The sequence below is a fragment of the Mustela erminea genome, chromosome 8 (assembly GCF_009829155.1).
Source record: "Mustela erminea isolate mMusErm1 chromosome 8, mMusErm1.Pri, whole genome shotgun sequence".
NCBI lineage: Eukaryota > Metazoa > Chordata > Mammalia > Carnivora > Mustelidae > Mustela > Mustela erminea.
In genome coordinates this window covers 102,969,483-102,993,612 of record NC_045621.1, presented here as the reverse complement: position 1 = coordinate 102,993,612, position 24,130 = coordinate 102,969,483, and the positions used below count along the sequence as shown (strand labels likewise).

The 24,130-nt window shown below is 36.4% G+C and overlaps 1 protein-coding gene across 4 annotated transcripts in view; it reads right to left on the bottom strand.

Moving 5' to 3' along the window:
• The window catches only part of PTPN4 (protein tyrosine phosphatase non-receptor type 4), a 221,962-nt gene that overhangs the window by 158,854 nt on the left and 38,978 nt on the right, over positions 1 to 24,130 (bottom strand). For 3 of the 4 annotated variants that reach the window (XM_032353878.1, XM_032353880.1, XM_032353879.1), the window contains exon 2: positions 13,583 to 13,737. In XM_032353878.1, coding sequence (XP_032209769.1) covers positions 13,583 to 13,720 — 138 coding nt within the window. In that variant the 5' untranslated portion in view covers positions 13,721 to 13,737. Of the gene's footprint in view, positions 1 to 13,582; positions 13,738 to 24,130 lie in introns of those variants that run through there. The other variant, XM_032353881.1, reaches the window with a different exon arrangement.

Here is a 24,130-nt window from a genome sequence, read left to right as displayed (position 1 = left end):
TTTAGAAAGAAAGAAAAGAATAAAGAAAGAAACAAACAAACAAACAAAAAAATCTCCCAAATGTGCAACTGATGTCAGAAGTCAGGGCAACTGGGTGGATGCTGTGTTTGGCTGACTCTGGGTTACTAAAGAGGAAGGAGAGAAAAGAAGACAAAGGGCAGGAAGGGATATTACATTTCTAAAATGACTTAATAGAATCCTTATTGACTGTTTCATATATATTCATTTAATCCTGATAACCTTAATAGATGATATTATTTCCACCTATATAAAAGGAAATTTTATATATATGAAGCTCAAGTAAGTGGGACAATGCCACAGAGCAAGCATATGATAGGTCCAGGATACAAATCTAGCCTTTTGAATTCCAAGGCCCATGCACTTCTCATTATACTATGCTACTACCTCCCTACACCACAACTTCGTTTATCAATTATTCATGGTGCTTAATCTTAATTTTGACATCACTATATGTTTAAATAATCTGTGTGGAGTAATCTAATAGCTACAATCCATGACCAGATCTATGTAGTTCTTTGTAAAACTAGCACAGTTCCATTCAAGTTATTCTTTTTCTTTAAAACATTTTATTATTTGAGCAAGAGAGAGGGAGCATGAGCAGGGGGAGAAGCAGACACAGGGAAGGAGAGGAAGAGAGAAAAAAATCTCAAGCAGACTCCACAAGGAGTGCAGAACCTGACACAGGGCTCAATCTCGAGACCCTGGAATCTGAGCCAAAATTAAGAGTTGGATGCTCAACCAACAGGACAACCCCAGTGTCCCTCAAGTTATTCTTGATGAGGAAAAATGAAAGTCACTTCACAGTAAGTCAAAGTTAAATGATATCAAAAAAATATGCAGTGAATTCATCACTGTAAATTAACCTACTACTAAACTCAAGTGCCTATTCACTTCCAGATTTAACACGGGGAAAAAAATTAAATGCAAAAGAAACAGAGAAAAGCACTATCAGCACTCAAGTTTACTATTAACAAACCAAAGGAAGCATGAAAAAGAAGTGTCTGCACATTCAGAAAAATGTTTGTCATAACAGTATTACTGATTCATCACATATTACAGCTGTTGCTTTTCTTTGTGGAAACCAAACAAGTTACATTAAAAATTATGTGTAGAATTCAGAAGGTGAATGAAAAAAGTAAAAAAACAGTTACTAGGAAAATATTTAAGAGGAAGACATATTACTATACTGAATTCACAAGGAGGAGAAGAAAAGAGTTTCAGGATAAGTGAAGATTTCTGAAAGTGAGCAATCTGCTATACTGTACATGCAATGCATGAATATATGGGTTGTTTTATTTTGGAAGCATAATTATTTTAAGTCTTATTTTAGAAAAGAATATTAAATAAGGACAAAGATTCAAGTAAGACTAAATGGATGCTACCTTTAATATATAACCAAATTTCTAATATACAGATAAGAAACTATATAATTTTGAGTAGGAGTAACATTCAAAATGGGTACAAAGATGAGAAGCAGGTTCTTTTCTACACTATTGTGATCACCAAAGTCCATCCACCGACACCAACCCACACCAGCCCCTGGGCAGAGGGTCATACTGGGCACCAAGGATTCCTCCAGGGGATTCTTGGTTCCACAGGAGACTCAGAACAAAGAATTACTTGGGAGAAGGGGAGAGGCAGTGGTGCATCAGAAAGGGAGTCATGTAGCTTAACTGTATGGTAACAACTACATCTCTACGGTCACCAACAACATTTCAACGAATACTGAAAGCATGTTTGCAAGTTTTAGCACAGAAACAGAGCTGTGGCATATATTCTTTCTCAAAGAACAGGACTCAAGTAGCTGAGAAGGGCATGCTATATTCAACTTCAAGAAAGACACACAGAGCAAAAGCAAGAAAGTAGACCCCAAGCTAACTACCTAGTTTCATCAAATTACTCAAGGTAACAAGGTAACATGTGGCCTAGACAAACAGCCTTTACATTCAGTGCAATACAAAAAAAACATTATGAGAGCAAAAACATTTAAATGATTATTCCCTCAAGGAATATGAGATAAGGTAATAAAATAGTGTGTTACCAGGTCTGTACTTCATATACACTGTTAGTATGGTAGTTAAGAGAGGAACAGTGTGGGCTAAAATATTTAACAATGATTTTGAAAATGCTGGATATGTAAACACAAACACAAGATAGTTAAACAATTAAGAGCCAAACAAAGTTTCTCTGATAACAGGTGAGCCCAGACCAACTAGGATTAAGGTGCATCTCAAATGTGGCAGATGACTTGAGCTGAAATCTTCTAAAATAACAAACCCAATGGTCCATGTACATAGGGCTTCATCTTTGGAAATCAAATGCTATTTTATCCCCGTCACCAAATCAATAGATTTCAGACTAACTTGATTTTATAGGGTGCATACATTCACTATTATTATTTACCATTATTAACTGAAACCTGAGTTTTTCTATTTGGCTCAACTGAATATTGGACAAAAAACACAGCCCGCAACATGTTAAATATTTCAAATCAAAATCCACTATTATATAATGGGCTATATTCTCACATTTTAAAACAATCAGGATTTTCAGTTCTTGTCATAATGGAATACCTAATGTTGGGATACCATTCTGCTATAAACATCTGTAAAAGCTAGACCAAATATACCAAAAAACAAACAAACAAACAAACAAAAAAGCCCATTTGTAGGCCTTAGACAATAACGAACACAGCACTGTGATCCTTGATAGAAGAAAACCAGATAAATCAAATCCCATATTCACACTGGCTTTCTCCTTAAGGGCATTTTCCAAATCATGGTGTAGAGAAACAGAGCCCAAGCAGTGTGGCAGTCCTGTTGGAAGTGAAGACTACAATTAATGTTCGGGGCTGCTAAGGTAGCTGAATGGGGGAGTTGGGGGGCAGATTATTAGAGAGAAAAGAGCCAAAAAGAAAAAGTTACAAAACTATATAAAAATTTCCCTCTGGTAGGGGGACACACAGGACCTCAGTGGTACAATCAGTTAAGTGTCAGACTCCTGGTTTCAGCTCAGGACATGATCTCAGGGTTGTGAAATGGAGTCCCATGTTGGGCTCTGCTCTGAAATGGGGTCTGCTTAGTTTCTCTCTCCCTCTCTTGCAAATAAATAATAAATCTTTAAAAAAAAAAAAATCCCTTCTGGGTTCTCATCTGCCTCCTAGGCAGAGATGAACAGTGTGGGTTAAAATACTTAACAGTATTTTGTTAAACAGGGTGACTCCTAGAAGCCTAGGAGCCTAAAAGCCTCCTATGGGAGGCTTTTAGCTAAACAAAGAGTTCAGAGCTTGCACAGTTCTGAATAAATGAAGTATAGACTAATCAGAGGAGAGAGACCATGATGAATGCCACAGGTGTTTAGGTGAGACCCTAGATAATCCAAGCCTTAGAATAAAAACAAAATTGAAACAGACATTCCTTAACAAAGCCTAAAACTGAACTTCACAGGATCAAAGTGACCCACTGGCAATTTAACTGCCCGCCCGAATAAAATGCAATTTTACTTAAAGGAAGATAACAACCCAAAGCTTCTATAATAGGGGTCAGCAAACCTTTCGAGTAAACAGCCAGGAAGTAAGTATTTTTAGGTTTTGAGGGTCACAGTCTCCACTGCACATTCTCTTAAAACAAGAACAAGACCTTTAAAAAAGTAAAAAACATTCTTAGCTCCTGGGCCACACAACGGCCACCAGGCTGGATTTGGCCCGTGGGCCAATCTGCTGTCCACTACTCCACATTATACTCACAGTATCCATCATACAATGCAAAATTAGTAGATATGTGAAGCAGGAAAACTGTTTGATAATCAAGAAACAAAACAATCAAAAGAAGACTTAGGAATGATCTATATATTGGTCTTATGTAAGCACTTTAAAAATAAATGACAACATATAAAGACAACAGAATTAAAAAACAGAAAATAGATTAAAACAGGATACATTTCACTAGAGAATTAGAATCTATGAAAATGATCACAGAGATATTCTAGAACTGCAAAACATGTGAAATAGAGGAACTCCTTGAATAGGTTTAAAAGCAGAATAAGCACCATGAAAAAACCCCACAGAATCAGCACATGCCAAGACAGATTAACAGTCACTCAAAGGACAGAAAAAAATTATAAGTAGAACATATGTTAGATGTGATATGTAGTCAAACAATCTAATATATATGTAACTGAAGTATAGAAAGAAAGAAGAGAAAATGGATCAGAAGCAATAACTGAATCAGTGAAAGATGAGAACTTTTCAAATGTTACAGACATCAACCTACAGATTCAAGAACGTCAGTTAATACTAATCAGGAACAACACACACATAAAAAACCACATATACCTATATTACAGACAACTGACTAAAAATCAAAGAAAGAGAAAAATCTTAAAAACAAAGAAGGAAAGGACCTCTCTCCTGTCCTTCAGGTGAATACAGTAAAAGTGAAAGATGACTTCTCAAGAGAAATATGAAAGCTAATGAAGTGGCATCATTAAACTACCGAAGGAAAAACCTATCAACACAAAATTCTATTGTCCGCAAAAATATCCCCCAGAACATGAGGAATAACAAAAGACAAAAAGTTGAAAGAATCTATCATAAACAAACCTTATTTAAAAAGTAATAAAAGTAGTTCTTTAGGATGAAGGACGATGATTCTAGATGGAAGCATGGATATATAAGAAATGCATAAGTGCAGAGTACAGATATAAAGGCAAATATACAGATTACTGATTGTTTAAAGCAATAATAACAATGTCTTACAGGGTTTATAACATATGAGGGGATGTTAAAATACATAATAATAGCAAAAAAGGTAAACGTATTTAACTGTTTTTAAGCTTTTTGTATTGGGCGGGTGAACATGTTACAAGTATTAAAGGTAGACTGATAAATAAAGACACATTTTGTAATTTCCATGGTAAACACTAACTGTCAGATATTAAGAGGTTACCCCAAAAAAAGCTAAGAGAGGAAATAAAATAGAGTAGGAAATACTTAGAAGGGCACAAGAGAATCTTTTTTTTTTTTGGTGAGAGCATCTTATTGTACCTCCACAGATGTATACATATGCAAATATTCACTGAGTTTTATACTGAAGATCTATGCACTGTACAATATATAGCATGTATATTATAACAAAAAAAATCTGTATATAACTTCCAGGGCATAGGGAGACTGATCTGCAGTTACTTTCTACACAGAATCCCCAAAACTAGTTTACAGCTACTTTCACAATTATTTTTTCCCATTATACTGGGCACTCAGTAATTATCATCATTAAATGGGTATATGAACAACCCACAATTTACTGTACATCTGCCAAGATAATAAATACCTAATTCTCAAAACTATAAATTTAACAATTATTTTCTTCTTTACTTTTTAAGAATAAACTGGCATTTTTATAATTTCTGTGTATATGTATTTTTAATCAACACTGCCAGGAAATACACTAGGTGTTGGAAACAGTACATAGGTGAAAATATACATATAAAGCAATTAGCATACTGCTCTTTTATGGAATTTTAATTATAATATTCTTCTAAGAAAACATCTGGAACTACAGAACAGATTAAGTCTATTAAATCACAAGCAACAGAAGAGAAGAATCAACCATTTTAAATGTAGGAGTCAGGGGCGCCTTAAGCACCTGCCTCAGGTCATGATCCCAGGGTCCTGGGATGGAGCCACACATCTTCCTTTCCCTCTCCCACTACCCCTGCTAGCATTCCTGCTCTCATTGTCTTTCTCTCTCTCTCTCTCTCTCTCTCTGTCAAATAATAAAATCTTTATTTTTATTAGAGCAACTAATGTATAGTTACAAGTAACAAGTAACAAGTAGAGCAACTTGTGTATAATCACTAAGCTAGTAAGTCTTCACACTAAAGACTTACAAATTCATTACTGGATAACTGTCCAGGAAATCTCTCAGCAGAAGTAAATGTCATTATCAGTAACAAACTTATATATGACAAATGTGCTACAAGACCTAAGAACCATATATATACACCTCATGAAACATAGTGGGATTAAGGGGAAAAAAAACAAGAAATAAGATAATCTTAATTGTGCATAATTATAAACCTGATTAATAAAGAGTTTCCTAGTGCTTAATATAATATAATTTACGGGAAAAAAATTTTTAACAAAATCTTTAAAGATCAATGACATACTACAACGTTTGCATTTTCAAACACTATGGTAACTGGCAAATTATCACATATTTTTGCACTCAAGATGACCGGCTGCATTTTAACATGCGATTTTACTTTAAAAAAAAAAATCCTGGTAAACAGTAAATTCTCCTTCAGGGTAGACACTGTTGAAAATCAATCTGAGCCGTATCAAGGTTAAACAAGGGAGACTGGAAACAATGTTTGCTTAAGACACACTAAAGTAACAGTAAAGGCAGTAATCAAAGTGAGTCTGTATAAGTAACAGTCTCCTCCATGACCATCTCTCACACCCTTCTTGGAACTACCCATCACTGTAAGAACCAGAAATTTAAAGAAAATAACCCAGTAAGGCTCTGGACTCAGGGACAGCTGCTGATTCATGTTTACTGAGCTGAAAACAGGGAAATCTATGTAAGTGCAAGTCTACATACTCAGCTGAGAGCTCTCCAGTCCCTTTCTCTCACTCAGTTCCAGGAAGACAAAGCAAGGCTACAACTCGAGGCAGATGATCAGAGGATTCCTCTCTGGGGAAAAGAAATATTGAACTAACCAAATATTATTACATGATTATTTTGTTTGGAGGAAGTATCTGTGTATGGAGCAGGGAAAAGAAATATAAGAGATTTTTTTTTTTTAAGATTTATTTATTGATTTGACAGACAGAGAGCACAAGTAGGCAGAGAGAGAGAGGGAAGCAGGCTCCCTGCTGAGCAGAGAGCCCGATGCAGGGCTCGATCCCAGGACCCTGAGACCATGACCTGAGATGAAAGCAGAGGCTTAACCCACTGAGCCACCCAGGTGCCCCAGAAGTATAAGAGATCTAAAGTCTCATCCTTCAAAGTCAGTACAGAATATGAACAAAAAAGTCAGGAAAAACCAGAAATAATATAAGGACATTTCTTACAACCTGAGTAATAAATATGAGAGAAAAACTAAATGTGCTGAAAGTGATTTATTCTAAGGCAAGAATCTGCTAATTTTGCTATAACATTCTTAAAACTATTTGGTTTTTTAAATTATATACATGAAGGGCAACTGGGTGTCTCAGTTGTTAAGCATATGCCTTCGGCTTTGGTCATGACCCCGGAGCCCTGGGATAGAGCCCTGCATCGGGCTCCCTGCTTGCCAGGAAGCCTACTTCTCCCTCTCCCAATCCCCTTGCTCCTGTTCCCTCTCTCTTGCTGTCAATTTAATTAATTAATTAATTAATCAATTGAATCTTTAAATAAATAAATAAATAAATAAATAGAATTGTATGTATGAGGGATGCCTGAGTGGCTCAGTTAGTTGAGTGCCCAACCGTTGGTTTTGGTCACGAACTCATGGGTCATGGAATCAAGCCCTGCATCGGGCTCTGTGCTTAGCAGGGAGTCAGCTTGAAAGATTCTCTTCCTCTGCCCCTCTCCCCACTCACTCACTCTCTCTCCCTCTAAAATAAATAAATTTTAAAAAAATCTTGGGGGACGCCTGGGTGGCTCAGTTGGTTGGACGACTGCCTTCGGCTCAGGTCATGATCCTGGAGTCCCGGGATCGAGTCCCGCATCGGACTCCCAGCTCCATGGGGAGTCTGCTTCTCTCTCTGACCTTCTCCTCGTTCATGCTCTCTCTCACTGTCTCTCTCTCAAGTAAATAAATAAAATCTTAAAAAAAAAAAAAAATCTTGGGGTTCCAAGTGGTACAGTTGGTTAAGCCTCCAACTCTTGGTTTCAACTGGGGCCATGATCTCAGGTCAGTCGTGAGATTGAGCCCAAGTCAGGTTCAGCATGGAGTCTATTTGAGATCCTCTCTCATTCTCCCTCTGCCCCGCTTGCTTGTGTGCTATCTCTCTCAAAAGCAAATAAATCTTTAAAAAAATCTAAATTATAGGGACGCTATAGTCGGTTAAGCTGCTGGCTTTGGCTCAGGTCATGATCCCAGGGTGCTGGGATTGAGCCCCATATCCACTTCTTGCTCAGCAGGGAGCCTGCTTCTCTCTACGCCTCTGCCTGCCACTCTGCCTGCTTGTGTGCACGCTCTCTCTCTGATAAATAAATAAAATCTTAAATTGTATACATGAATAAACGAATATATGTAAAACAAAACACTTCTGAGGGAATCTGAGTGACACATAAATGACAGTATTTTAAAAGAACATCAAATTTAAATAGGGCTAGAAAATGACATTTAATAAAATAATAGTTAAAATGTTGACAAGAGGTGCTAACAGACCTTCTCTCTCTCTCTCTCTCTCTCTCTCTCACACACACACACACACACACACACACACACACACACACACTCACTCACTCCTGGCTCTGGAATTGCTTTGGCAAGTAACCTAATGACTCTAAACTTATTTTCTCACATATACAATATGTAAAGTCAATGGAACAATAATCAGGGGAAAAAATATCCTTAAAATTCTATCCTTTTTTACAGATATAGGACTAGAGAGTGATTATAAATAAGTCAGGGCACCTGGGTGGCTCAGTCGGTTGGGCATTCTCATTTCAGCTCAGGTCATGATCTCAGGGTCATCAGATCCTGTGCTGGGTGTGGAGGCTGCTTAAGATACTCTCTCAAGGAACCTGGGTGGCTCATCTTGGGGTCAAACAAGAAGATACTCATCTTGGGGTCATAACATCAGGCCTGTGCTGGGTTCTGCCCTGGACATGAAGCCTGCTTGGGATTCTCTCTCTGACTCTACCACCTTACTCACGCTCTACTCCTTTAGTTTCCCATCTTAATCCACATTCACCTGCTAACCCTACCTTTATAGCTTGATTTACACTACTAAATTGTTTAACACATTATTTAACAGACAAAAAAAGTATAAGGATCAGCCAACTAAATATTCATCAACCCAAATTATCACATAACTAAAATATGTATTAATTGAATTTCACCTTAGTTTAAGAGAAAACAAAATCTATGATTTATGGTATCTTTCATCAACAACTGAGGTACTGGTATCATTAAAAAATTATCAGTTACTCTTAAGTACATAAAGACTGATAACAAAGAAAACACTTTAGAGAACAGCTTTAGTACTTTAAAGGTAATTTTATTTCCAAAAAATAAACTGAGGGAGGAGTCACTGGTAAGATCAATTGGTAGAGCATGTGACTCTTGATCTCAGGGTCATGGGTTCAAGCCCCATGTTGGGTATGGAGCCCACTTAACATAAAAAATATTTTTTCAAGATTTTATTTATTTATTTGACAGAGAGATCACAAGTAGGCAGAGAGGCAGGCAGAGAGAGAGGAGGAAGCAGGCTCCCTGCTGAGCAGAGAACCCGATGCGGTACTCGATCCCAGGACCCTGAGATCATGACCTGAGCCGAAGGCAGCGGCTTAACCCACTGAACCACCCAGCCACCCTCTTTAAAAATTTTTAAAAGAGTCAAAAAGTAAACTGAGGGAAAATTCAATGTGGGCAAAAATAAAAGCCAAAAAAAAAAAAAAAAAGGAAAGGAAAGGAAAGAAAAAGAAAAAAGAAAAGAAAATCCCTGAATGCAAAAGCTTTGTTCTCTGTCTTTGAACAGTGCTATCTATGAAGCACCTTAGAACTATACACTGAATAAATTTCCCTTCCATTGATCCTGAGTGTGACCTTGTGATAGCACTGACAAATAGAATATGGTGGAAGTGATATTATGTGACTTCCAAAGCCAGATCACAAAAGGCAATATGGCTACAACCTGGCTCCCACTCTCTCTATGGATGCTCACCTTTGGAATACAGCCACTGTGCTATTAAGAACCCCAGGGCACACAGATAGATCATAAGGTGTTTAAGCCTCAGCTAAGGTCTCAGATAATAGTCATATGAGTGAATAAACCTTCAAATGATGCTAGCCTCCAGTCTTTCAGGCTTCTAGCTGAGGACCCATACGCGGAGAGTACTACATATTTTAAAGCATTTAATGTTTCCATTAAATACTTTGTGACTGACAATGAATTCAAGGACATGAGAGAGAAAACACACTCCACAGGCTGGCTACAGTAAAATAAATGATTGTGCCAAAACCACAGTGAAAATGGAACTTCAAACTGAAGCAATGCTAACAGGCTTATCTCAATCCTGTATATGCAAGAGAAAGAAAAAAGGAACTAATGAAGTTATATCAACTCCTTCATTACATCATGGGGGGGGGGGGATATACAGAAAAGGTTTTGATGAGATGAATACCAGATGGAAAAAAAACACACTTTGGCAACAAAGAACATTTCATTTGTGGTACAGAAATCCTGCAGGGAAGGGAATGACTCCAAAAGCTAAGATGTTACAAATTATTGCTTGGTTAATCTCTAAAGGAAACTGAGCAGTTCTCCTTCCCAGTGAATAGAGAGATGCTGGTGAAACTAGCAGCTGCCCACAGTGTCTATTTCTGAGACTTAATGGTACTTGATGGACACAGAGATCAAATACCAGAGATTTGAACTTCCCTCTTAATGTACACAGCATAACTAAAGAGCAATTCACATAGATTAAAATATGCAGCATCTACACAAAAGTACAAAGCAACTCGGACATTCTGAATGACTTGGGTCCAAATACACAGAGGAATAAATATACTACATATCCAAGAGTCAATTTCTCACAGTGTTCCTCTTAAACTGTTGATAACCTGAAGTAATGGTAGAAAAGTTTCAGTACCATATAATATTTATCATTCTAGTAGTAATGCACTCAATTATATTAGAGCTGATATTTAAATATATATAATAAAAACCCATAAATATATTAAATATGTTTCTCTAAAAGAGCAATTAGTACACTGTTTACTATATTGAAAAATACAACATTCCATTATTAACCAAAGTGCCCCAAAGAAAATATTTTGCTAGATGGGAAACACAGTAAATCCACCTGCAATATTTTGAAACAAATATAAAACTGTAAGTTAAAATGTAAAATAAACATTAATATTAAGAATTATTATTTAAAACCTCCCAAAAGAATTTTAGTGAATCAGTAACAGGAAAAGGGACTCATTTTCTTTTTTTTTCTTTTTAAGATTTTATTTATTTATTTATTTGACAGAGATCACAAGTAGGCAGAGAGGCAGGCAGAGAGAGAGGAGGAAGCAGGCTCATGCCGAGCAGAGAGCCCCACGCAAGGCTCAATCCCAGGACCCTGGGATCATGACCTGAGCCGAAGGCAAAGCCTTTAACCCACTGAGCCACCCTGGCGCCCTGGGACTTCTTTTCTTGTATCAATTCCTAAAACATGAGTTTCCATTAATAAAAACTTTTTATGAAGAACTTCCTTCATTGAATATTATCCCTTGTTGGCAACCTATACCACCTATCTATCAACAGATGACAGAATACAAAAAAAATTAAAGCTTAACATTTGGAAAAACACATTAGTTGAGTAAGTTAGATAATATCCTTAAACGTACTGCTCTGCAGTCCCTTTTCCAGTGTGAAATGGCCTGAAGTTTCAGTAAAAAAAGATAAATTCATAACCATGTTATATGGTAATACAGAAAAATTTAAGCTTAAGAAACTGGTAAGGAAATAAGATTAATATTTTATTTTCCCCAACTTTACGGACATATAATTGAGATAAGACATTGTGTAAGTTTAAGATAGGACAAGATGATCTGATACACACACATACACACTGTGAAACAATTACCATGATAAAGTTAGTACCTTAATCACCTCACATACTACCTTTTACTGTGTGTTCTGAAAACATTTAAGATTTATTCCCTTAGCAATTTTCAAGTATACAGTACAGTACTACTGACTACAGTCACTATGCTGTCCATATATTAGATCCCCAGAACTTATTCATAACTGGAAGTTTGTACCACTTATTACCAACATCTCCATTTCCCCTACATCCCAACCCCTGGAAACATTTTACTCCCTGTTTCTAAGAGGTCAGCTTTTTCAGCTTCCATTCAGGAGTAAAATCAGACAGTATTTCTTTCTCTCTGACTTATTTCACTAGGTATAAACCCATATCCATCCAGGCTGCTATAAATGGCAAGATATCAGCAGATTAGTATTTTATATCACTAGCCAGGTAACACAGCAGGAAACAGATGGAAGGTGTTATTTTGGAGATACAAAAATGAGAAATGAGGAATCCAGTTTGAACATGGACTATATACCGGCTACTATTATTTTCATAATGTTTGATTTTTTTTTTAAGATTTTATTCATTTATTTGACACAGAGAGACACAGGGAGAGAGGGGAAACAAACAGGGGGGTGTGAAAGAGGGAGAAGCAGACCTTCCACTGAGCAGAGAGCCCAATATGGGGCTCCATCACAGGACCCTGGGACCACGACCCGAGCCAAAGGCAGACATTCAACAACTGAGCCACCCAGGTGTCCCATAATGTTTGATTTTTGAGGGTGACAGTAGTTCTGTGGTAATTTATGAGATTCCTAAGCTGCTAAAGTACTAAACTTTCAGAAGAAAACACACAGAAAAAGGAAAATAAAGCAAATGTGCAAAATGTTAACAACAGAATAGTCTAGCTAAAAAGATGTTGGTATTCATTTTTTTTAAAGATTTTATTTATTTATTTGAGTGGAAGAAGAGGGAGAAGAAGGTTCCCCACTGAGCAGGGAGACTGGCACAGGGCTTGATCCCAGAACTTCTGACTCATGTGAAGGCAGACACTCAGCAGACTGAGCCACCCAGGAGCCCCTGTGGGTATTTATTGTTCTATTCTCCCAACTCTTTTGCAGGTTGGAAATTTTTTAAATAAAAAAAAAGGAACACACTCTTGTATATAATGAGACAGACACAAGAATGTTCACAGTAATGTTACTGAAAAGGGCCCAAAGCAGAAAAAAATCCAAATATACACCAACAGTAAACTGGACAAGAAAATGGTGACCAAAAAATGAGTAAATAAACTGTGGTATACTCATACACTAGAGCACTATACAGCAATGAAAATGAACCAACAACTGTTAGCATGCCACATGGGCAAAAGTCACAATGTTAAGCAAATGAAGACAGATACAAATAGGATGAACAAATATTTGTTAAGCAAATATTTCAGAGAAGACTCAGGTTAAGATCTGGACTGTCCTTTATCTTTGTTTAGCAAGTTTTATTCACAGAAAATACAAGGAAGATTATAAACAAGATGTATAAATTATTTAGGAGAACATCTTGCAAGCACATTTATAAAAAACCTCCCATATACTATTGATCTGCTCCACTAATCAGAATGCACTGTTGTCTGTCAACTTCTTGAAAGACCCAGTTTAAATCAGAACTTATACTAGAAGCTTACAAAGCCATACTAAACAGACTTTCTTCACTGAATAAGGCTTTCAAACTGTACTACAATTAAAGTTTTAGTTTTAAAATACCATCTAAACTCAGATCTATAACCAGAAATTATTAGAAGAAAAAAGAACTAAAACACTTACATTAACTTTGAAAGCTTGTACAGTGTTACCCAGAAGAAGGATGTTGCAAACCACCTCAGTATGCTGTCTGTCTCGGGCCAACTCTGATGCTCGTACATTGTAGGTTCTGCCAGCAGGCAATCGGAAACGTGAGGTCATTACTGTCCACACTCGGACTAAGTCGGAAAAAAAAAAAATTCACTAAATAAAAGAATAGCTGAAGATATGAAGTAGTGTAAAACACCAAGGTTATTATATAAAATTTGCAACTAACACTTAAGTAAAAAGCAATTATAACTTTTGAAACACTAATAAAAATCATATGTATTAAAAAAGGTACTGTATATAATTCATCACTTGAACTACATATTCAAAATGCTTGGAAGAGCTTTATTTTGAACTGTTCCATTGAGAAGACGATACACAAATTATTCAGGAAGTCATAATCCAATTCAAAATATATAAATTTGGGAGTAGCCAAAAATCGGGTAGGAGAATATGCCACCTTAGGAAGTTGGATATTACTCACTGATACAAATATTTAAAAACACTGTAGAATGGAAACAGGAGGGAAGACTGTTTACCTCTGAAGGACCTTTACCTTTACTAAAATTAAGATCTGGGGGAAGCATGGGAGTTTGTTCAATTTTTTAAAATACAATAAACTCTTGATTTTAACTATACTCAAATTTAAACTAATTCTAAAAGGATTATTCTTATTATTCTCAAGAAAACAAAAATAAAATAGAAAACATAAGGCTACAGATCTTTGCTTCTCAATTTTTAACCTAAAAGGGAAAAAAACGACATTGCCTATAAAAGAACAGATAACACAGATACCTGCAGTACTTGATGTTAAAAGGCAATGAAGATGGGGAGGAGACAATGAAGATGTAGCTTTGAAGTTTTGAAAATTATATGAAACACAGAATTATATACCAAAAACATCAGCATTCATGTGGGGAATAAAGCTAAAGATATTTTCAGACATTCAAGAATTCAAAGTTTAAAATCCACAAAACTTCCCTTTTAAAGACGATTAGAGAAAGGAAATAGGATGTATTAGAAACACAAGTATACAGAATTTTTAAATATGGCTAAGAAATAAGTAAGATATTTGAACAATGAGTAAGCAAAAAATAATCAAAGAAACACCAATTCAAATCAGTGATATTCAGTAACTGCAGCTGACATCACAGACTGTTCACGTCAAAAAGATTAAAGCTAAAAAAAAAAAAGTCAGTGTTATACAAGTATGAGATCTGTATAAGGAAAACAGCTTTAGCAGTTAACAAAGAGGGGCTAGCCAAGTAAGATTCACCAATTAAAAGACAGGGATTGGTGGTTTCTGGTGCCACATGTTAAGAGTTTGCAAGTCTCTCTATTCCACTTTCACAAGTAAAAAGTTGAACAGACTGGAAAATCACCAAGGCTGCTTGGATTCACAAGAGAGAGAAGACACAGGGCAAACAACTGCTCCCAAGACAAAAGAGATAGGCAAATACAAAGGATCTCAAGTAGAGACTCACAAGCAGAAACCACCAAGGAGCCAGTACATGGGTAAGAAAATCTGAACTTGCAAATTGCAAATTGCAGGAGGCTTGATGTGGTCAATTCTGAAAGTTAAGAAGTCCAGGGGGCCCAGTCATAGGAGGACTCCCACAATACGGTGAAATTTACTTCCAGGAATCCAACTAGACTGCCACAGTAAATATGGAGAAAAGTAGCCTTAAGCTTTCTGCCGGGGATGAACACACACACACACACACACACACACACACACACACACACACTCTAGCCTTCCAGTGGGAGAATGGAAATAATCAACTCCAGCCCACTTTAGCCATTTTGTCCCATTTGAAAGGAGAAAAAAACCTGAGAAACCCAGTGACATTCATAGTCCAGAGGCACAGGCTCACTAAAATACTGAGACTTAACCAGAGGATTACAGAATGTTTTTCCTCCCTACCCATTAAAGGCCTATTTACATCAGTTCCTCTTACCACGACATCATGAAAAATTTACAGGGGTGCCTGGCTGGCTGTCAGTTGAGCATGTGACTCTTGATCTCAGTGTTGTAAGTTCGAGCCCCACGTTGGGTGTAGAGATCACTTTAAAAAAAAAATTTTTTTTTAAGATTTTATTTATGACAGAGAAAGATAGCAAGAGAGGGAACACAAGCACAGGGGAGCTGGAGAGGGGGAGCCTGATATGGGACTCAATCCCAGGATGTTGGGATCATGACCTCAGCCAAAGGCAGACACTTAACAACTGAGGCACCCAGGCACCACTAAAAATAAAATCTTTATTAAAAAAAAAAAAGAAGAAGAAAAAACATTTAGAAGGCATACTAAAAGGCAAAAAAAAAAAAAAAAAACCACTACTTGAAAGGACAAAGCAAGCATCAGAACTAGACATGAAAGGGATTTTGGAATTATCATACAGACAATTAAAAACTATAACTAATATGTTAAAGGCTCTAATGGATATTGTAGACAGCATGCAGAACAGATGGGCAATGTGAGCACAGAAATGGAAACCTTTTTTTTTTTTTTTAAAAGATTTTATTTATTCATTTGACACAGAGAGATCACAAGTAGGCAGAGAGGCAGGCAGAGAGAGAGAGAGGAGGAAGCAGGCTCCCCGCGGAGCAGAGAACCCGATGCGGGACTCAATCCCAGGACCCTGAGATCATGACCTGAGCCGAAGGCAGCGGCTTAACCCACTGAGCCACCCAGAAAGAATCAAAAAGAAATGTTACAGGTAAAGAATACTAACACATAATGAAGAATGCTTTCTGACAGACATGTATTAGGCACAACAGAGGAAAGATTTTCTGAGCTAGAGGATATATCAAGAGAATACGCAAAAAACAGAAAGCAAAAGGAACAAAGACTAAAAAAACAAAAAACAAAAAAACCAACACCTGAACTCTGTGGGACAAAAACAGGTGTAACATGGATACATGAAGAGAAGAGAGGGGCAGAAAAGAAAACATATTTGAAAGAATAATGAACTTACATGAACAATAATGAATTCCCCAAATTAATGTCAGACATCAAACCACGGATACAAAAAACTCTAAGAACACTAACAAGGAAAAATGTTCAAACAAACAAACAAACAAAAAACCCTGCCTATACCTAAGCAAATAGTTTTAAAACTAAAAATTAAAATTTAAAAATCCTCAAAGTCAGAGGGGAAAAAAAAAGCTTACTTATTGAAGAGAAAATGTAAGAATATATCTGACTGCTTAAGCATGCAAACAGAAAGTAGGGTGAAATATTTAAAATATTGAGGGAAAAAAATCTTACAGACGTAGAATTCTATATCCTGCAAAATCATCCTTCAAAAAAGAAAGAGAAATAAATAGCTTCTCAGACAAAAAAAAAAAAAAAAAAAAAAGGAGGGGGGGGATTTGTTGCCAGTAGACCAGACAATATTTTAAAAGAAGTTATTTAGAGGGAAGTAAAATAATAGAGGTCAAAATTCAGATCTACATAAAGAAAAGCATCAAAGGGGCGCCTGGGTGGCTCAGTGGGTTAAGCCGCTGCCTTCGGCTCAGGTCATGATCTCAGGGTCCTGGGATCGAGTCCCGCATCGGGTTCTCTGCTCCACGGGGAGCCTGCTTCCTCCTCTCTCTCTCTCTGCCTGCCTCTCTGCCTACTTGTGATCTCTCTGTGTCAAATGAATAAATAAAATCTTTAAAAAAAAAAGAAAAGCATCAAAGAAGGGAATAGACCTGATGTGATGAGCACTGGGTGTTATATGTAACTAATGAATCACTGAACACTACATCAAAAACTAATAATGTACTATATGTTGGCTAACTGAACTTAAAAAAATTTTTAAAAAGCTACGTGAATGTTATTTTAAAACTTTTTTCTTATTCTTAATTAATCAAACAGATAACAGTACAATACCCTCTACATGAGTGTGGCAAAGACTTAAGAAATTTGATGAGATTTTTTTCCTTCTACAATTAGGAGAAGGGTGACGATTCTGCAGATGTGATTAAAGTCCCAAGTCAACTGAGTAAATCAAGAGCACCCTTGGTGGGCCTGACTTAGATGGAAGCCCTTAAAAACCAGGAACTTCCTGAAGTAAAAGAAATTCTACTGCTGGCTTTAAAGACATGGTATGCCATGTTGTGAGACAACAGTGAAAGGGCCTCTAGGAGCGGACAGTCAGCAAGAAACTAAAGACCTCAGCCCTACATTTCATTGTATTCATCAACAATCACATGAGCCTGGAAAAGAACCCAGGCTCCCAAAGTTCAGTCAACATCTAGACTGCAACTATGTGAAATACAACCAAGCTGCGCCCATCCTCCTGACCCATGAAACGAGGAAAATCAATGTGTTGTTTTAAACCGCCAAATTTGGGTAATTCATTATATATCAATAGAAAACTAATACATGTTTCACGACGGTACTACTCAATCAACAACTATTCACCAAAGATAGAAAATATGAAACAATGAAGCACCTGGGTTAAGCATCTGACTCTTGATCTCAGCTCAGGTCATGATCTCAGGGTGGTGAGTTCAAGCCCCACACTGAATTCCACACTGGGCGTGGAGCTTACTTAAAAAAAAAAAAAAAAGAATCTTCAAATAGAAAAGACTATACACTTACTGATTAAAAGCATTATAAATTTAATGGATTTTCTCTCATACAAAGACTTATTGTAAAGCTAAAAAGAAAATATGAATCAACACACACAATCACCTCTTTGTGCATGTTCCACTCTTGCCTGTAATGGATATATGTATTTCTCTTCTCCCCAATACTGCCTTCCCTTCACCTGGGGTGAGTGGTCCAGACAAACAAAGTGGGCAAAGACCTTAGAAATTCATAAGTAACAGCAGAATCAGCAAATCAGTTTTAACAGCAGGGGGAGCTACCAAAAAAAGAACACGGGTTGATGTCACAAAGGTATCACAATGTCAAAGAATGGTACAGGAATGACAAGATCAAAAGATATCAATGTATTCTGCCAAAACCAGTCTTCCCCATTTACTGGCACATCTACTTTTGACATTTGCACTAGAACTTAGATTAATGGTTTCAATGAAATTTCTTTTTTGTTTGCTTCAATGAAATGTCTATGTAACTCACCCCAGATACCATATGAGAATCTTCCAGTCTTGAAAAGTACCTACCTTTAAGATACATACTACTTTACAAATGGCACAATTATGCCAGTGACAACCTAACTGCCCATAACTGATAAGAAATATAACAATAAGCCAAATAAGTCTAGTCAGAATTTTCATTATATCTTGAAAACACACTCCCGAAAGGTTACGAAAGCCTTAATATATGACATTTGGCTTGCAGGTAAGTATCTGCCTTTCTCAGAAGAGACACCTTTTCTAGAGCACTTCCAACTTTTTTTATTCACTTATAAGAGCAAAACGTTCTTTTAGAGATGCTAAGAGAACATAACTCCTTAAAGTCCCGTTGAACAAAATATCAAATGTTTCTAGTGGGCTCTTCTGATCATCCTCTATGCTACATAAAAACTTTCAAAAAGTCACTGAAGGAGACTACATGAACAAACACAGACAATCCGTTATTCAAAACTCTTTATTACTTTTCTCCTTAATGACTACTCACCATAGTCTAGTTTATGTTATCTCACACAACTTTCTAATTGCTGTCCAGGGAATGCTAATATCATGCTTTTTTTTTTTTTAAGTTTACTTACTTATGTAAGTAATCTTTACAGTCAACATGGGACTCGAACTCACAATTTCAAGATTAAGAGTCACATGCTCTTCTGACTAAGACAGCCAGGTGCCCTTTATGCTTTAAATATTATAATTTTAGGGGTGCCTTGGTGGCTCAGTGGGTTAAAGCCTCTGCCTTCGGCTCAGGTCATGATCCCAGGGTCCTGGGATGGAGCCCCACATCGGGCTCTCTGCTCAGCAGGGAGACTGCTTCCCTTCCTCTCTCTCTCTCTACCTGCCTCTCTGCCTACTTGTGATCTCTCTGTCAAATAAATAAATAAAATCTTTTTAAAAATAAATAAATATTGTAATTTTATTGTGAATACTATTTACAAAGTGAAGGGCAAACAGCACTTTTCAATATTTTGAAAACCAATTAACATTAAGCAAATACTTTATTGGGTATTGCTTCCATTTTTAGCAAAAACAAACAGAACACTGAGTAGCCTTTCCACAAATATGTAGTTATTTAGAAAACTGAGTCACATGTTTTTAGAGACAACCCAAATCTACTCTTGGACAACATACTTACATAAACATATCCTGAAAGTAACCCATCTATTGGTTCCATGTTTAAACAGGTTTAGTAGATTATAAGTAAGGTTAAAAGCCACTGTTCTTTACAGACCAGAGAAACCTAAACTTGGCTACCCTAAGTAGGAATCATTCAAACAAAAAGCACTCATAATAGGACAGTAGAAAATTACAATTAGCATATATAAATGTTCTTATAATAGAACAAAATGTACCTACCCTCCTCAAAATCTCATGTTTCTTATACTTATGTTCATGAAGAAAAATGTTTTTCAGACTTGTATCTTTTAATTTTTAAAGATTTATTTTTTATTTATTTTAGAGAGAGAGTAAGCAAGCAGGAAAGTAGGGGGAGGGACAGAGAAAAAGGGAGAGAATCTCAAAAAGACTCCCCACAGAGCACACAGTCCAACTTGGGGCTCAATCTCAAAACGCTGAGAACATGATCTGAGTGGAAATCAAGAGTCGGATGTTTAACGGACTGAGCCACTCAGGTGCCCCCAGACTTACATATTTTTTAAATTACACAATAAAGCTTTATATACAATCTCAAGTAGCTATTAATGCCAAAAGATTCTTCTCAACCTCAAATCAAGAACAATAATGGTCAGAAAGTATTTAAGATAAAATTAACTAACTTTAAAAGGATAAATTTACATTGCTATGGCCAACTACAAAAATGGACTATTCTAAATATTCAATAGTCTAAAATGTGGATTGTCACAAGATGCTGGCTTCCCATTAACATATAATAAAACCTTACTAGTTTACACCCTGCTAACTGAGAGCTTTAAATAACTTTATTTTGATTATTTGATGAGAAAAAAAATTCATTAATAGTAATCTTTAAATTTCTAAAAAAAATTTTTTTTAAAAGATTTTATTTATTTATCCGACAGACAGAGATCACAAGTAGGTAGAAGGCAGGCAGAGAGAGAGGGGAGGAAGCAGGCTCCCTGCTGAGCAGAGAGCCCGATGCGGGGCTCGATCCCAGGACCCTGAGATCATGACCTGAGCCGAAGGCAGCAGCTTAACCCACTGAGCTACCCAGGCGCCCCTCTAAAAAATTTTTTGAAAAGAACAGATATTTCTTCAAAGAAGACATAGAGATGGCCAACAGACACATGAAAAGATGCTCATCATCACTTACCATAAAGGAAATGCAAATCAAAACTACAATGAGATATCACTGCACATTTGTCAGTGTGGCTAAAATCAACAACACAAGAAACAAAAGGTATCGGTAAGAATGTGGAGAAAAAGGAACACTCATACACCATTAGTAGGTATGCACACTGGTGTAGCCATTGTGGAAAACAGTATGGAGGTTCCTCAAAAAGTTAAAAACAGAACTGGCCTACAATCTAGCAATCACACTATTGGGTATTTACCAAAAAAACCCAGAATAACACTAATTCAAAGGAATACATGCACCCCTATGTTTACAGGAGCATTATTCACACTAGCCAAATTATGGAAGTAGCTCAGGTGTCCATAGATTGACAAATGGATGAAGAAGTGGACACACACACACACACACACACACACACACAGGAATATTATTCAGCCATAAAAAAGGAGTGAAATCTTGTCATCTGCAACAACATGGATGGAGCTGGAAGAGTATAATGCTAAGCAAAATAAGTCAGAGAAAAGGCAGATGCTGTATGATTTCACTCATATGTGGAACTTGAGCAATAAAACAAATGAGCAAACCAAGAAACAGACTTTCACTTATAGAGAACAAATTGATGATTATCTGAGTTAGGGTAGGAGATGGGGGAAACAAGTGATGGGGATTAAGGAGGGCACTTGCTGTGATGAGCACTGGATGGTGTATGGAAGTGCTGAATCACTATATTGTATACCTGAAACTAATATACACTGTATGTTAACTAAGTGAAATTAAAATAAAAACAAAAAAAAAACTTAAAGAAAAAAAAAACTTTAAAAGAATAGACTGAGTTTTATATTCACATACCTAAAAAGCATCCTTCCCATTAAAAAACATTAGGAATAGGGGCGCCCGGGTTAAGCCTCTGCCTTTGGCTCAGGTCATGATCTCAGGGTCCTGGGATCGAGCCCTGCATCAGGCTCTGTGCTCAGCAGGGAACCTGCTTCCCCCTCTCTCTCTGCCTCTCTGCCTACTTGTGGTCTCTGTCTGCCAAATAAATAAATGAAATCTTAAAAAAAAAAACAATTAGGAATAAATTTTTTTAAACTACTTTATTTTTTAAAAGTAATCTCTTTGCCAATATGAGGCTCAAACTCCCAACCCTAAGATCAAGAGCTGAATGCTCTACCAACTGCATGTGCCACCCAGGCACCCCAGAAATAATTTCTAAGTACACTACCAGTAGATTCAGTCATATGTTTGTTCAGCAAATATTCGTTACATCGTGCCAGGCACAGATCTAGGCCCTTGGCATAAATCAGTTGCGGGTGGGAGGACACAAATCCCTATTCTTATGGAACTTAACATTCTAGCATAAAATATTTCACTTTTGTAGTCCTCATAATTAACATTATATTTCCCTCCATAACCTCCTACCCCATCCATACCTTATAGGATGCTGGGCAGGGAATAAGTATTCCTTGAAGTGACCAAATGAAAATTATAAGAAATTAAGAATATATTCTGGGCTATTCTCATCTTGTATATCTTAGAATCTTCAGTCTGAAGTACTTAACTTAGAATCTCAGCATTGAAAAAAATTTAAAAATAAAAATAAATTTAAAAAATTAAGAAAGAATCTCAGCATTGTTCCCACTACTCAGTTTCTTTAGTACTGGGTTACTTTCTTGGGAAACTTACACTTAAACACTTCAGATCTGAAGCATAAATGAACTGTCTAATCAGTTCTTAAGACTTCTCCATAAAATGGTATCTTCACTTACAAGATTTAGTTACCAATAGACTAAATAGTCACACTTCTTGCCCCATTTACTTTCATTTCATAAAGCAATAATTCTACTTGATTTCTGAAGAAGTTTATTACTTGAAAATTCTAAATCTGTGAAAAAAAATATGCTAAACCTTCCGTGATGTTTTAGAAGAAGTTCAAATAAAATTCTCCATTACAGCTTTCTTTTTTCATCTGGAAAGTGTTTCAGTGAAATTGATATGCATGTACACAACTGCTTTCAGTGGAAACGAGACCATCTTTTTTAAGAAAACATTTATGAGTTGTGGTCTACAAAAATATTCAGTCCTTTATACTCAATGTACTAATATAAATTTAAACATTCTAAAAGACCTAAAATTATGATAAATCTTTTTATGTCTATATGCATTAAAAATCTGTACATATTAAGTAAAAAGAGCTGAACATATATGGTGATACTCAAACTAAAAAAATATAGACACATATAGTTAAGAGACAGAAAAAGCACTTGGGCTATTCACATAATGATTAGTGAATTAAAACTGTGAGATAAAATTGTTTTCTATTTAGAATTCTATTTAATGTTAATACAATGTTTTCTGTTCAACGAAAGCACTTTCTTTCTGACTTTAACTTCAAAGGACAAAATGGCAAACAGTTTATTTTTCAATCATCATAAATATAGATTAAAGGGTTTGGCTGTCACAGAGAGACAAATGACATGGCTCAGCAGTAGCTAGAAAGTAGTAAGAAAGATGAAATGGGTGGTAGAGAATCAAAGCAAGGACAAATAAATCTTCCTTGACCTGATAAAGGCCAACATGGAAAACACAGTTAATATCATACTGAACACTAAAAAATGAATGCTTTATGAGTAAAAATCAGGAACAAAACAAGAATATCACGGTCCCGGGGTGACTCAGTCAGTTAAGCGGCTGCCTCCAGCTCAGGTCCTCATTTCAGGGTCCTGGGATTGAACCCCACATCAGGCTACCTACTCGGCAGGCAGTCTGCTTCTCTCTCTCCCTCTGCACCTCCCCCTGCTCCACACACACCCCCAAATAAATAAAACATTTTTTAAAATTTAAAAGCAAAAACAAGGATATCTATCAGCTCTCATCACTGCTATTCAGAATTGTACTGGAGATGTGAGCCAGAGCAATTTGGCAAAAAAAGGAAATACAAGTCACTACGGTTAGAAGAAGGAAAACTACCAATATCTGCAGATGACATAACCTCCTACATAGGGAATCTGAAGATATCTACAAAAAAAGCTTCTAGAACTAATAAGTGGGATTACCAAAGCAAAATGTAACATCAAAATGTAAAAATTAATTGTATTTCCACAAACTAGCACAACAAACTAGCACAACTTCCACAACAAAAATTATAACTTAAAAACAATATAATTTACAA